The sequence below is a fragment of the Magnolia sinica genome, chromosome 1 (genome assembly GCF_029962835.1).
Source record: "Magnolia sinica isolate HGM2019 chromosome 1, MsV1, whole genome shotgun sequence".
NCBI lineage: Eukaryota > Viridiplantae > Streptophyta > Magnoliopsida > Magnoliales > Magnoliaceae > Magnolia > Magnolia sinica.
This window is the reverse complement of record NC_080573.1, coordinates 109045637-109061498: the sequence shown is the minus strand read 5'-3', so window position 1 is coordinate 109061498 and position 15862 is coordinate 109045637. Positions and strand designations below refer to the sequence as shown.

The window sequence follows — 15862 nt, the reverse complement described above, 5'->3', positions numbered from 1 at the left end:
AAGCCCAGTGATGTCCACAGCTTCTCATGGTTTCAGATTTATTGGCCCCTTTTCGGGCGTTGCATGGCCCGTACAGACTATCACCAAGTATTATTGGGCAGACCGACTATACAGCCCGCACTTGACCCGAACATGTTCAGACTTGTTTACGTTAGAGGCTTGATTTGTTCTAATTTATTAGTGGTGGGCCTTGCACGTGCAACTATCTAATGCAGTCCTACAGCAATCCGCTAGTGGACGCTTCATGACACAGTTCTGATTGGCCTGAGTGTTACACGACCCATACCGAGTTGATCATCATACCTTTGGATATCATGTCTTACCTTTGAAACTAATGATTTGTGAGACAAACGGATGATACCTAAATTTGGATCATGGATCGTAGGCTCAGAGCTGCTACGGCCGCCCTGGGCCAAGTGATCTGGATAAGGCCATTGATTAAGTGGAAGTGCTTCAACTTCCCTAATCTCGCTGGATGAACGGACTTAATTAAATACTCGGCTAATATTTCACCATCACATTGCATTAATTAGGATTGACGATTCGACGGTTGAGGTCGCATTAAGGGAGTGTTGGGCAATGCGATTGTTAGACGTTGTCGCTTGAGGGAGTGTTGGAAGTAAGGGCATGCATTATATCATGAAACCATGCATATGCATTAATAAGAGTAGTTAGGATTCTATGAATGATTGCTTTTCACTACCTTTGTTCATGTATTTGATAATATGCGTAACTTATTGATAATGGAACCATTAAGTTAGCTACTCACTCCCACTCTGGTACGTTGTTTTAAAACACCAACCAGAACCTATCTCAGATGCAGGTGTCACAAAGCTCGATGCACTGGATGGGGCAAGTGTGGACGATGAAGAGGAGCTCTCTTATTTTCAGACTTTCGATAGATCCTCGTAGACCACCTTAGGACTTGTGATGGGGCCCTAGGGCAGGGATTTGTACATCTTTTGGATTATATATTTTGTGGGACATGGGCCCTTATGTTTATTTACATTATTTCTTTTGCTACATACATATATATATATATATATATATATATATATATATATATATATATATATATATATATATATATATAGGGAAAAGGTATTATGCGCTCGAGCTGATGGGAACGTCCCATGAGGTCGAGTTGTGTGGGTCCCACCGTGATGCGTTTCGAACATCTACCCCATCAGTCAGATGCACCATTCCATCGTGGGCCTAGGTCTCAAAAATCAAGTCAATCCATGACTTGTGTGAGCCACACCACATACAGAAGTGTGGAGGGGCCGTGCACCATTAAAACATTCATAATCATTTTTTGGGCCCACCGAGATGTGGTTTGCAAATCCAGCCATCCATTATGTGTGTCCCACTTGGATGAGGGTTCAGACCAAGTTTCAACAGCATTCAAAACTCAGGTGGGCCCCACTAAGTGCTTTTATATGTTTTTGGCATGTCTTCACATGATTTTAGATGGTATGGCCCACTTGAGTTTTGTATATGGCTGATTTTTGGGATATCCCATAATTTAAAGGGGACCCATCAAATGCACGGTGTTGATGGTCGACACGCATCACGGTGGGGCCCACACAGCTCGACCTCACGGGAGCTTATCATGAGGTTGAGCGCATAGTACCTTTTCCCATATATATATGTATGTATGTATGTATGTATGTATGTATTTATATATCCCATATTAGTTACACATGAGCTTAGTATATTGGTCTTAATTTATGCTGCATGGTCCACTAAAATTTTTCATTGCTTATGAAACAAACAAGTTATGCATATTTTGAAACCTCGTAAGGCATAAGTGGCACTCGAGAATTCGGAAGTCGAGTATCTTCTTGGCCCCTGAAATCCGGGGCGTTACACTTCATTAATTCCTCTCATGTAGCACATTAGAGTTTTAGATCCACTCCAGTTTTAGTGTAATGTACTAAAATGATCTCGCAAAGCAAATAAATGGGGTGGATTTCTCACAAACATCATAGTCGCCCCACTTAACATCCACCGCATCTCTCTCTCCACGAGACGGGCATGACCAAAACTCACTCTCAAACTTGCACATCATCTAAAACACACACACACACACACACACACATTACTCATGAATAAGTTAGATGACAAATAAACATCATTGTACACCTTGAAAAGGAAACAACTCTTGATGGCGGACATTTTAAGATCACTGTTTCCTGTGGTGTGGGCCATTTAAGCATTGGATCTTCCTCATTTTTTGGCTGATGCACTAAAATGTCCCGATAAAATGGATGGACAGTATGGATGTATCCCATACATCATAATGAGCCCCACAAATTTAACTGGCTCTTTTCATACCAATTCTCCTCTGTACAGAGTAATAATTATCTATTTTGAGAAGAACTAGGCATAAGAAGACTCAACTCGGTAGACTCCTCTCATCTGACTCATTCAGACCTGACGTGACCCTAACCAAGTGGGTGAGTTGATCCGAATTGAGTAGACTTCGTCCAATTTGAACTCAAACTAAGTTGAGTTGGGATCACCCAGTAACTTAACTCGACTTGACTTGAAATCCAACCCAGTATTGACTCGACTCGATCCGTAGCCCGATTCATACATATATATCAAAAAAATTCCCAAATTCGATGTTTCATCAAAATTCCCAAATTCAATGTTTCAAATCTGAGATGTTGTGTAGCTGATGAAGAGGTTGCAATTTCAGTAGGTGCACTTAGGGCAAGTTTGATTTTCGAGGATACCATACATCATGGTGGGGCCCACAGAGCACTGACCACCAGCTCCGAGGCTGGTGTCAGGGGGAGTAGCCAATCCGTTTCCGTAATTTTAGGGCTTGAACCAAAAAATGAAGCACATCCAATGCTCAAGTGTACCATATTACGTGAAAGAATGTGATGAAGCTGATACTAATGTTTTACTTCTCTCTTCTTCTTTTTTTCTTTGTTTTTTTTTTTTTTTTTGGGTTAGCTTGTCAGTACACACACTCCATGTTAGCCACCCCCGCTAGGGGTCGATACCAAGACCTCAAGTGTTGAGAGGAGGTATTTCCACTCAGTCTGCCAGTTGCGTTATGGACCTGGGCGTTGTGTTTTACCTTCATCCGTAACTACTTGATCTTATGAATAGGTTGGATCACACCACTTTGGACCCCTAGCAACGTTTCAACGGTGGAAATCATTATTTTCACTGTTTGCTGTGGTGTGGTCCATTTTAAATTTAAATATGTTTCAATTTTTGTATCAACCATTAAAATGAGTTGAAAAAACGGATGGACAGTGTGGATAAGACACATAAATTCACAGTGGGCCCAACAGAGTTTACTCAATACCATAAAAAGCGTACCAAGTAACTCGGTATGCAATCCGCTCCCTGTGGATTTACATGCGAGTTTACCAATGTTTTGAAAATGGTGGTGTGGATGTCATAATCCTCACACGTCGCATTGATTTACAGATATCGTGATCCTTTAAATTGAGAGAACCACTGTGGATGGTTAATATCTCTAAAATCACATTGAACAAGCAATTAAAAAAAGTGAAAATTTGAGATATTATTATCCTTGCAGGTGGAAATTTTCAGCTGTTCCCCTATAAACATTTCATTCAGCGATTTTTGACGGTTCAGATTTCTAAACAACCATGCCGTACGTTTGGCTGAAGGGTCACGCTTACTTCTTACAAATGGTGCAAAACAACCATGCATTGCGTATGGCTGAAGGGTCACAATAAGATGTTTTTTTTTTTATGGTAGGCATTCAATCACCACTGTTTCCTATGGTATGACCCACTTGAGCTTTGGATATGATTCATTTTTCGGCTCATGTACTAAAATGGGCTGGAAAAGCGGATGGACGGCGTGGATCAAACACATACATCACAGTGGGCCCCCAGCGCCCACCGGGCAATCCTCTTCCAGAAGGGAGAGAGAGAGAGGTTGTTAGGGTTTAAGGTATTTGGTAGTTTGGGTTTCAGGTTCTACGTTTCTCTACTCCGGCAACGGCGATCCGGCATCTACACCGACATCTAGAGGGTATGTAGCTTCTCCATTTTCGTTTCTTGTTCTTCTCTTTCAATCATAACTGTGGAATATTCCAATTCAGATTTTTTTTTTTTTTTGGGTGTATGGGCCATTCAGTGGGTCCCACCATAGTAAACGATCGTCACCATCATCATCTTCTATTCCTCCCTCTCTCCGTCTCTCTCTCTCATTTTTATGAGATTTTTGAGTTATCATGCGTTATACAGTGCTTGGGTGGACGTTTCCAATAGACCACAATCTGCATTTTTACCCTCTCCATTGCAGGCATCACTGCGAGTCAAGAACCTTTTGCAAAACACAACATTGGGGCATTCCCAACTGCCCAAAGGAAATTGATCTGCTATTCAATTCAAATGGGTGAAATTTAACAGCTAGATTGTCCAATCAGCGGGGTCTTATGTATATTACCTGCCCACATATGTCAGTTGGCAACGGGTCAGGCAGGCAAATGAATCTACTCTGTTTCTCGCTTATGCCGATTTTATCGGGTTCGGGTCAGGCTTGTGCCAGTAACACAACCGGTTTAAGCAAATGGGCAAGGCTTAGGTATCAGGTGCAAGAGTCTCGATTTGAAACTTTCCAAATACTAGTTTTTTTTTTTGGTGGGTGGTTCGGTCAAGCTGGGGTTGGCTTGGGCTCGGGTCCTGCCCCAACTCACCCTATTTCCACCGAACGAATGGTTTGGTGGTCACTAGTATGTAAATGCAATGGAAGAGGTTCACTTCTTTGAGTACAAAACAGGTAACTCGCAGAACTACTCCAAGTTGTAGTTTTTAGGAATTCCAGCTTGATCGGGGCCCAGCCTTAGTAATTATTAATTAGAACTTTTCGAACAGTCGATGCCATTTTGAGAACCTTACTAATTGGATGATTTGTTCTGCCTTATCTTGTTTACATACTGACTGTTGAAATAGAACAGATGACAGTGGTTTGCATTGGTAGCCCCTTAAACTATTGTTTTCCTTTTTATGTTACCAGTCATAGTTTTTATTTTATTTTTACATCACACATCCATTACTATAGGAACACAACACAAGAGTCTTGCTCAAGAAGTATTTCGTATGTGGATTAGATCATCATGCATGTATGCCATGTGTCAATCAAGTTATTACATAACGATATTGGCCAGCTTGTTAGCCTTTATGATACGGGCCGTATTGGCTGATACGGCCTTGTGATGGCTGAAAATATTCTTTTATGGAATACAACCTAAAAAGTTATTGATAAAGTTCTAAAAAATGTGAGGATCCCAAATATGTATTCTTTCTTAGTTTTGGACATGTATTTGATGGTATAATCGGCCATTCTTTGGTAAGAATGCAGTCTATCGGGTAGTGTTAGCGAACTGCTGAAAGTTGACCGATAGGTTCTAATCAAACACAAATCATGATTTGGAGGATTAGGGTTCATTAATGCAAATACAACAAAAGATGGGAAAATGAAAAAAAGAAAAGAAAAATTGATGGCTAAACCTTCTTCTGATATTTTCCAAAATGTTCCACTCTTTCGTTTATCAAATTCCACTCTAATATTGTGTGTTGATCCACAAAATAGCTTAGATGTAATTTAAAAATACTTTCTAAGCTTCCTTCATGGTTGAAATGAATGCAAAAGTGCAAAATGAGAGAAAATTGAAAACAAAAACTTACATAATAGGTTCTTTATGGTTGTATCAGCCTCTAGCAATCGTTTCGGCCCCATAGCGGTGCCAATACGGGATGTATCATCTTGCATTGGCCGATAAGACCTTTTATCCCCTCATAATGGACCGATTCACCCCTGTATCGCGTAACAGGGGCAACCATTTCCTTTACGTAATGGCTGATATGGCTGTAACTTAGCAGTTTTTTGGTACTATGGTGGTAGTAGATTTACGACATTGACAGTCACACATGTCACTTAACTAGTATATTAGTATATGATACCGGTCTGCTCTACTAATATTTTAAAACGCTAACTAGATGGTTGGCTGGACTTGTTTGAGATAAGGTGGGTTACCGAGTTGGGTCACTTGGAGTCCAATCATGGGAAACCGTTTGGATTGCACAGTTCAGCTAATCCAAGTGTTTGGGTTAGGCATTGGAATGTGTGAGTGAATTGGTTGAATGGTTTTTTTTTTTTTTTTTTTTTTTAAAAAGAAAAAAAAAAAGAGATATGCAAGAAGTTGTAGTCGAGTAGAACTAAACAGATATTGCAAATGCTTCTCTTAGCTGATCAAGTATTTGGGGTTGACCCCGGCATCAAACTTTGCCCATAATCTAGGTGTTAGTTATCGACTATCATTATTGGCAATAAGTATAACAAAAAATTTTCTTATGTCCTAAACTTCAATAAAATTATTTATGGGATATTTGATCAGGATGTAAACCCGTTGAACTTTAGTCAAGGCCAGCTGAAAAACAATTATTACGTAAAAAGTTGTCAGCACACAACACTTTCCAGCCATATTGAAAAACATATGAGCGTGCTAGAACGCGATGTCTTTTCAATAGTGTTTCTTGCTGGCTTCAAAGCCTATCAGTAAAGCGTGCTAGTGCGCACATAGATGTCATGGGTCAAATTAGTTGGATTGATGGTGAAGGTATTACATAATGGTATCGGTTGGCGTATCAGCCAGCTTGCCGGTTGATACGATACTAGGTATTGCTGATATGACCCTGTAAAGGTCATTTTTTGGCTAGGCAGTACTATTTTGACCTTACTGAAAGTCAACCCAAGATGCCTCACTCGAACAAAAATCAAGCATGATCTGGTGGATTAGTGCCCATTACATGTAAGTACAGTAAAAAGATGGGAAAAAATGAAAAAGAAGAAGAAGAATAAGTGGTGATGGTCTACGCCTTCTTCCAATATTTCCCAGAATGGCCCACTTTGATTTGGTTAATTGAATCTCACTTAAATTTTGCATTTTGATCCTCGAAATAGTCATAGATCTAGTTTAGAATTAGTTTATGAGCTTCCTTCATGGTTGAAACGAATAAAGAAATGGAAAAAATGAGAGAACTTTGAAAATAAAAGATTCAAAATGGGCCCTTTATGGCCATATTGGCATGTGACGGCTGTATTTGCCTCATAATGGTGTCAATACAAGGTGTATCGGTTCATATTGGCCGATAAAGGCTGATGTGGTCCATTTTTTCACAGCAGACCAGGGCACCCCTGTACTGCATAATGGGGGTAACCATTTTCTTTACGCAATGGCTGTATCAAAACTGTTATTTAGTAATGTGACTGTTTTTTTAATACCATGCTACTGGTTGAACCATTTGGCATCTAACTGCTAGCAGAAATGGGTTTAGGTAGAATCTGGGTTTCAAAACATTTGTGGGAACCGTATTTGTATTCTTTGGGAGGAATTATACGTTGAGTTATTATAAAATCTGGGATAGTAATTGGATAGTAATATAGCATTGTTTGGGTTTTGAGCATGTATGGTTGGCACCATTGTTCAATGTTCTGCCTCTAATATTATGAGCCATGGTGTGAATGGTCCATGCACCAAATATCTCCAGGAATGATAAATCCTCAACTTTTTTCAATAGGTTGGCAACCAAGAAATGGTTAAGAAAGAAAATACATTAGCAGCTCATCAAACCACTGAAAGGCCAAATATTCTATAGTTAGGAGCTTCCAACTCAGTGGATCTTTTGTTTGTGGACCATCCACAGTGAGTCATATCATATCAATGTTTTTGATCTCTTAACCATGGGCTCTGTATATGCACCTAAAACCTAAACATACCAGACAAACTCTCACTGAAGAATTGTATAATATATTAATATGTGGCTGCAATCTTGCCACATCATTCATGGGTTTACAATTCTGACAAATGGAACCCATGGCCATGGTTTGGCGATCCAAACATTGGTGTATGCATTCCACTTTTGCTTGGCCCTGTCTCAAATATCTCATCCAATTTGTGGACTGCTGATGGATGGTTAACAAGAGAAATACAACAGTTCCACATTCAACTGAAAACTTCCTAATATTGGTCACTGAGATTTTCCGACCTGGTATATTTTCGAGGCATGTTCCATCCAGGGTGGGACTCAACAAACAAACGGTCTTGATTACCAAATCAAGGGCCTAATTGTGTCAGAACTGAAAACCCATGTTTTGTGGAAGATGCAGGCCACGTATCATATTATTGCTCGTGCATTGGCTAGGACAGGCCGCAGAAGACCTATTTTCTCTCTAGAAGTTTATCTAATGGCCAATACTCATTGCCTCTATATTTCTTCCTTTCCTTAGGTTTTTGAGCAATGGCCCTTTTCTTTAATCGAGCAATGCCTTTTCTCATTGTGGCCTACCAGATTAATGATTTCAAATTTTCTAAAAGTGTGTCACATGTTTGATGGAGATGGAGATGAGATGATCCTCTCTAGCAATGAAGTTTCATGATCTTTTGGATTTCTAGTCTTTGTTGAATTTCAAAAATATGAAATACTACTCATGTAGATTCAGAAGAAATCCAATACAACACAGAAGGGTCCCATTTTTCTTCACTTGCAGGATAGTTGTCATATTCAAATTGTGTAGAAGGTACCACTGTATCCTGATGTATAAAGCCACTGCCATAGCCACTGCTATTACCATTGCCATCAGACTGTCTTTTCACCGCTGCTGCTATTGCCATTGAACTGTGAATGTACCAACTCTGGACCCATCTGATTTTGATTGCCTAGAAGTCTCCCATTAGCTTCATTCACATCCACTCCATATTTTCTTAAACCATCATCTGTAGCATTGTTGAGATCATCATCATTCAACAACACTGGCTCTTCTATGTTAATGAGCCATAGATTACACAGGTTCTCATATTCAAAATAATCCAAGGTATGTGGAGATGTTCATGGTCAACTTTTGTCTTGATCAGGCTATTTTGGTATCTCAAATTATGATGCATGTATGCCAACTTCTCAAAATTTTCACATTGTTACCTGTTTCTCGGCTTGGTGTGGGTCATTGAGAACATGCTCTAGTTCCTCAAACAGCTTGATGAGGAACATGTTTGACTCAAAGCCTTCATAGTCACTACTAAGAACACCTCCTTCATGGACCAAACTTTTTTTTTTTAAACACCCACACATGCTGTAGTGGGATTTCACCACCTATGGGTACTTGAACCCTTGACCTGGTGTTGAAACTCTTGTGAGTCTGACACTGGGGCAAGAGTAAGGACCCCATGGACCAAACTTTGGTACATCTGGGTGAGATACTGGCCAAAGATTTTTACTCAAATTAATAAATTGATGAAGCTGCAAAAATACGTATTACATAACCACAATCAGTTTTGTCAGATGATTTATCTCCTCTTGCCTTTACTCGTATCTCCATTTTTGTTATCCCATAGAACACAATGTTGTACTGTTGTATAACCAAGAATGGAAAGGCTGGGTAGTTTGTACTACTGTATAACCAATAAGTGAAAGGCTGGGTGTACAGTTAGAGTGGGTGTGAATAATGCCTCCCATGTAAATATTAACCAAATGATGGAACAAGCATGCTCTTTTTCAAAGAACTAATGGATGTGCTGCCATTCATATAAAAATTTTGCATTCCCTGGCAACCCTGATACTGAATGCTGCTGTCACAAGTCTTATGACATGCCTGTGATTCTTGATGCCGTTCACATTCACTTTGTTAATTCCTTATATGGTGGATTGCTGTGTGCAAGTTCCAAACTATTTCAGCATTAGGAAAAACATGTGATTAGGCAGTGGATTCATCTTGTTCCATTTCTGGATGAATAATTTTTTTGTGGACATTTTCCCTAAAAAAATGACTTCATGTTGAATGATGATTATTTATTTATTTATAGGATTTGAATTTAACCATAGAATTTGATTTGTGTGTGATTATTAATTATTTCAACAATCAATTTTCTGTTCCAGAATTTGTGTGATTCAGAATTTTTTTGGTCCTTTTGGACCTGTTCTTTCCTTTCATTTTAATTTTTGTTCATTCATTTCACCCCTTCTCTTCCCTTCCTATACAATTTTAAGTTACATTATTTTCTTTTTGGCAGGCTGCAAGTTGCTGGCTGGTAAAGCTGCAAATGGAAGCGAAATTCTTTCGGTTCCTCAAAATTGTGGGAGTTGGGTTCAAAGCGAGAGCCGAAGCAGAAGGCCGCATGCTGTATCTGAAATTGGGTTACAGTCATGAGGTTGAACTAACTGTCCCACCAGCTGTCCGAGTGTTTTGTTTTAAACCTAACATAGTCTGTTGTACCGGGATAGATCTACAAAGGGTGACTCAGTTTGCTGCCGCTGTTCGTAGTTGTAAACCCCCTGAAGTTTACAAGGGCAAGGGTATAATGTACATCGACGAAGTCATCAAGAAGAAACAAGGAAAGAAGTCCAAATAATGCATAGGCAGGAATAGAAAATGGGGGCCGATTTGTTGTCTTTTCTTTTCTTTTCTTTTTCTTTCTTTTTCGGGAAGAGATTATGTTGTAATAGAGGTTAGCTGAGGTTTGGAACTCTTGATCTCAAGAGGTACAAGCTTGAGGTAATCTTTGCCAGACTTTTTGAATCATTTGAGGAATTTGGTTGGAATGAAGCTTTTCACAGTTCACTAATCATCTGCGTAGAGGCTGCTACTCTCATCGCAGGGTGTTTCTTGCTGCAAAACCTGTTCGTTAATGCAAGCTCTGTGGGAGTGAAAATAAGGACTGTTGTCTTCCAGTATGTTACTCTCTTTGTTGATGATGCTCAATTGTCAAAGTCACAAGGGTTGATATGGATGTTGCTGGAGCAGCAGAAGAGCACAAGCGCGGATTTGGTGAGGCAGGGGTAACAATGTAGTAGGTGAGGCCCTGACCATGGGCTCACCTCGATGTCTGTGTCTATATCCACACGGACCATCATTTTGGCAGCTCATTTTAGGGCATGGTTCCAAAAATGTGGTAGATCCAAATTTCAGGTGGACAACACCACAGGAAGCTATGGTGATTGAATGCCCACCATTAAAAACTTCCTAGGGCCCACTGTAATGTTTATTTGACATCCAACCTGTTGATAAGGTCACACAGATATCAGCTTGATCCAAAACTTTTGGGGCTCCCAAGAATTTTTTGCTGGTGGCAATTCAATCTCTACTGTCTGGTCCACCTGAGATTTTGATCTGACTCATTTTTGGGACCATGCCCTAATATGAGCTGGCAAGATGCATGAACGACATCCATGTACAACATACATGGAGGTGGGCTCTACAGTCAAGCCCCCACCCACTAAGCTTTTACCCCTGCCTCACCTAATCCGCATCAGAAAAGTACATACCAGTTTTAGTACTAATTTATATTTTTCACAAGAGCTTGTGAGAAACACAATGAAGGCCAGCACCTATCCATTAGAACTTTTATCTAGTAACAATGATCAGAAATAAAGCTATATTTGCGACAAACATCTAGTAGGAGACCTGTAACATGGGTCCTCAGTTTGTTTCCATATTCACTTGCAGGCCTTCATACACGAAATTCGAGGAGTCCCCTCACGAACTACTGCTGCTGCTGAAAAATTCCCAAAAGCACAAAGGAGAATTTCTTGCAAAATGAAATATAACCATGAAGTAGTCCTGCAGGTACATCAGTCAAGGACATAAATTCTAGTGGCAATGTCCTGAACCAGCTAATGAAATCCCTCCAGCAAACCCTCCCCCAATGTCCATAGAGACTTCATATCAGATGTGTGTGCCTGCTGTTCGAACACCAGACAGAGCCTTTTCACCCCTAGGGCCAAGTTCACTGGCCCATGCCACGGCCCTTCAGGGACGGGTCACCCAAGCTGGGCCAGGCAGCCCAGCTTATTGCTACCTCTACCTGTGAGCTAATGACTCAAGCCGAAGGAAAAGAAGAAGAAGAAGAAGAAGACCCAAGCCAAAGACGAGTCAGGCTTACAATCCGAATACTCAGCTTTGCCAAGCCCATCATATGGTCTAGCTGACAAATCCCGGGTTTGGTAGAGCCATCTCTCCACAGCACACATGGCAAGGTAATTTACCTTCAGGGAATCCATCTTTTTGCCCCTACTGTGGTGGCAAACAGTATGAAATAAATAGAGATTGAATGATCTCGGCCTTGGGCCATCTGATTGGTGTCCTTGTAAAAACAAACTGGCTAACAGTCTAAATTCAGTACAGTGAGGAAAGAATTGATAGATTGGATTGTCCCACCGGTGTGAGTGTGCATGTGTAAAAAAAAAAAGAATTGATAAATTGGATTGTCCTTGTAAGCATATGCCATCCATGATTCTGCAACTAGATGGACAGCCTGATTGATACATTACCATGTCAAATGGTGTGGAGAGATGGATCTTGTGAAACTGAGATTCTTGTAATGCAGTTCCATCTGGAATAGGATAAGCTTACATATCATGATGATTGCAGGGGAAACAATGTGTTCCTGTTCGGAGATTCTACCTAATGATACAATCCTAACCCATCAATCAGCAGCCTGCAGAAAAGATGGTAGAGAAGAATACAGCAACAATTCACATTGTAAGGTTTTCCCAGTATGGTGGGCCATCATAAATCAACAGCCATGATTGGAAATTGGATCGTATTAGCCATTGGATCTTCATTAAAAATACAGCAACAGTTGACAAGAATTGGAAAGGGTTACGAGTCTGGCATTTCCCCATCTAAGACTGAGAGATTGTCTGCGGTCTATCATGGTGGATCCCATCAAACTCAACTGTTTGGATAACTGAACGAACCATCATCGCCGTTTGTATGGAAAAGGCTATATATGTACTTTAATGCAAAACTCTGATATTACCTATGAAATATGGAGATTGATACAATAAGAACCTTCATTCAAGTGCATGGTGATTTGCTCCACCAACATGACATGAAACGAGCTGCACTGTTCGTCGAGTGGGCCTCACTGTCAATTGGCTAAGGTAAAAAAAATCACCCTGATCAACAAATCTCTTCATTGAATTGGAGCGCTTTTGCCCATTCTACATTGCCCCACTTTCTTAGCCTTCTATTCGCAGGCCACAAATTTGAGATGGGCCATCTGATCAGCTCAGTATTGTCGACACAGTGCATCCACATTGGGGACCGCCGGGAGAAGAAACAAATACTGTTGTTTGTGGCCAGCATTGCAATCTCAGTGTGCATACTGCACATGTTATGATCTTTCATTTCATAATCTTCAACAGACACTTTCTTGAATTTGTAGCCCAATGCAACACTGAAAACAAACGGTTACTTACAACCATGAAAGTGTACGCCCACTTGATTGAAAAGAGAGAGCAAATGCAACAATTCCTCAACAGATAGCTTTGAAGGCCTCTTTTCCTCATACCCATTTTCTTTCAAAACACCCAAAATCTTCTCTTTGAAGAAAGCCATCTCCATCAAATCCCCACCTTCCTCTTCATCATCGATTCCATCTTCATCTTCATCTCCATCTCCATCCTCATTGTCTTCATTGTCATCATTGTCATTTTCTCTGCCTCCAGATTGTGACACTCTTAAAAGCTCCATCACCTTCCTCTTCTGCTTCAATATGGCACCCAAAGTCCTGTTTTTATTTCCAAAACATGTCCGTGTGAAGGCCCGCCACTCATCCAAATCAACATTCGGAATCGCACTCTTTGGCTGAATTCTAACCACTGACGAGTCAACTTTTGGACAAGGAATAAAATCCTTCTTGCTAACATCCATGACGAATTCAACTGTGGCCACGAGCTTCACGTTTACTGCCAAGCGATTGAATGCCGAGTCACCTGGGTTGGCAAGGAGGCGGCGAGCAAATTCTTTTTGAAGGAGGAGGGTGGCACTTCGAAAGGTGTAGCCTCCAAAGAGAAGCTTCACGATGAGAGGCGAAGATATTCCATAGGGAATGTTAGCAACACAGAGATCAAATTCTGGGAATTGGGTCTTTAGTGCGTCTTTACAGATCACCTGAAAAATCAAACAACAATCATAAAAGCATGTTTTAGAAGAAGTCATTTAGTTTGTTAATTGCTTGCTTGCTTGGGCCAATCATTGATAGAGCCCAAACGGCTACAAGGTCAGATTATCTGGTGGGCCTTAGTGTGAATGGTCCAGCCTAAAAATCACGTGTGGTACACTTGAAATGCACTCATCACATACATGTTCTACAATCCAAACTATTCAAATCACAGGCCCCACTATAGATGGGGCATAGACGTAATATCAGATTGATTGGACAATCCTACCATCTCATTTAATGGGCATTTGTTCGTTGAATTTGGGCTGCCAACAGTTTTCCATTTCAACCATCCATTAGATGGCCATCAATCGGGCAGTTAGAGTCCGTCCAGAGTATTTTTGGTTTGATGACATTACAATTGGTTCCGTGATTGAACAGTTTGGATTGAGAAACGTCATACTCCCCCAGGGTATCTTCAATCTATTTGATTTCCAGATGGTAATCCATCTAGGGCAGGGCCCACGAGATGGACGGTTCGGATCAACCAACCACACTCCTTAAAATGCAAACTTCTCTCTCAGGAATTAAAACAAACAGTTGGACGGCGTGGAAACTTACAGTGAGGCGATCATCAAGCTGGCGGTCGGCGACACGGGTGTGGAGGATCTCAACCATACGCTTATCGATCTCGACGGCGAAGACCTTCTGGGCGGATTCAAGGAGCTTGAGGGTGAGATTTCCGGTGCCGGGGCCGATCTCGAGGACGGTGTCGGTGGGTCTAACGTCGGCTCTTTGGACGATTGAGTGGAGGATTCGAGGGTTGGTGAGGATGTGCTGACCCCTGCTCTTGTGCAGATAGATGCGGCTTTCGTCTCCTCCTCCTTCTCTCGCCTTTCGCTTCCTGGCGTTGCGGTCTTCGTCATCGTCGCTGTCTCTGAAACGAGAAGCCTTTCTGCTGTATGGGAGAGATTTCCACTGCGATATAGAGAGATTGGTTGAGAAAGATTTGGCACGGCGAAGGAGCATGTTACAAACTCCTCTCTCTCTCTCTCCCTCTCTCTCTCTCGTATGATAGCTTGCCTTGGGGTGGCAATAGCCGTGCTAGGACCTGGAGAGCGTTGGCCCTGATCCGATCCCAGACCCCGGAGCCTTGGCCTAGCTCGGCCGTCGGCGACTAGGGGTGGCAGTGGGCCGAGCCGAGGTTGAAGGGCACCAAGCCCTGACTCAGAAAATGCCTTAAATGGGCTAAAGAGTAGGGTTGAAAGTCGGCGGGTTCAACCTGACACATTGGGTTGGGCTCAGGCAGGATGTATTGGGTTGGGCCTAGGTCTTGGGCCACACAAACACCAACCCAATAAAACTTGGGTCGGGCTTGAATTGAGGTCTTGGGTTGCCCGACCCAATCCGAACCCGATCAATATATAACTTATAAATTATAATTGAGTGTGGATTGTTTGTGTTGAAGGCACGAGAAATTCAAGTGTTGTATGCGAAGATGGTCATCTTTTGTATTCTATTTCTGTAACCATGCATGTATTGGAGGGTTAGTCATTTTGATATCTTATGTTAACTTTTCAAAAGTAGCTTTTCTGCACGTCTTTACATCCCGTTAATAATACTTTTTCAATGGCTTGTCTTTAAACGTGTCAACCAAAATTTTATAGATATGGTAGGCACAGTAGCCATGGATTGCATTTTGGAAGATTTCGGGGACTTTTTTCATTAAACATTTATGTAGGTCTGATATAATGACAAGACCCGAAAGATACCCTAACGTAGAATTGACATGAGTAAAGAACCAATTCTAATTGTTATTGGTTTTCGATCCCTTGATACCAAATGCTACTGGTAGGATATGATTGTTTCCATTCAAGGTTGTAGCCATGAATAAAACACATTTATATTTATCTTTTACGTTCG

General features: G+C 41.1%; 2 protein-coding genes across 2 annotated transcripts; one reads left to right on the top strand and one right to left on the bottom strand.

The window, feature by feature from the left end:
* Window positions 1-3872: 3872 nt before the first annotated feature.
* On the top strand, window positions 3873-10618 carry LOC131253597 (large ribosomal subunit protein uL6m-like). Its single transcript, XM_058254657.1, has 2 exons — window positions 3873-4029; window positions 10067-10618. Exon 2 carries the CDS (start codon window positions 10097-10099, stop codon window positions 10403-10405), a length of 309 nt encoding a protein of 102 aa, XP_058110640.1. The 5' UTR covers window positions 3873-4029; window positions 10067-10096; the 3' UTR covers window positions 10406-10618.
* A 1766-nt stretch (window positions 10619-12384) lies between these two features.
* On the bottom strand, window positions 12385-15210 carry LOC131253575 (ribosomal RNA small subunit methyltransferase, mitochondrial). The gene is made up of 2 exons (XM_058254624.1): window positions 14561-15210; window positions 12385-13950 (listed from the first exon to the last, which is right to left on the bottom strand). The coding sequence occupies exons 1-2, from the start codon at window positions 14966-14968 to the stop codon at window positions 13249-13251; spliced, it is 1110 nt and encodes a 369-aa protein (XP_058110607.1). The 5' UTR covers window positions 14969-15210; the 3' UTR covers window positions 12385-13248.
* Between the last annotated feature and the right edge of the window lie 652 nt (window positions 15211-15862).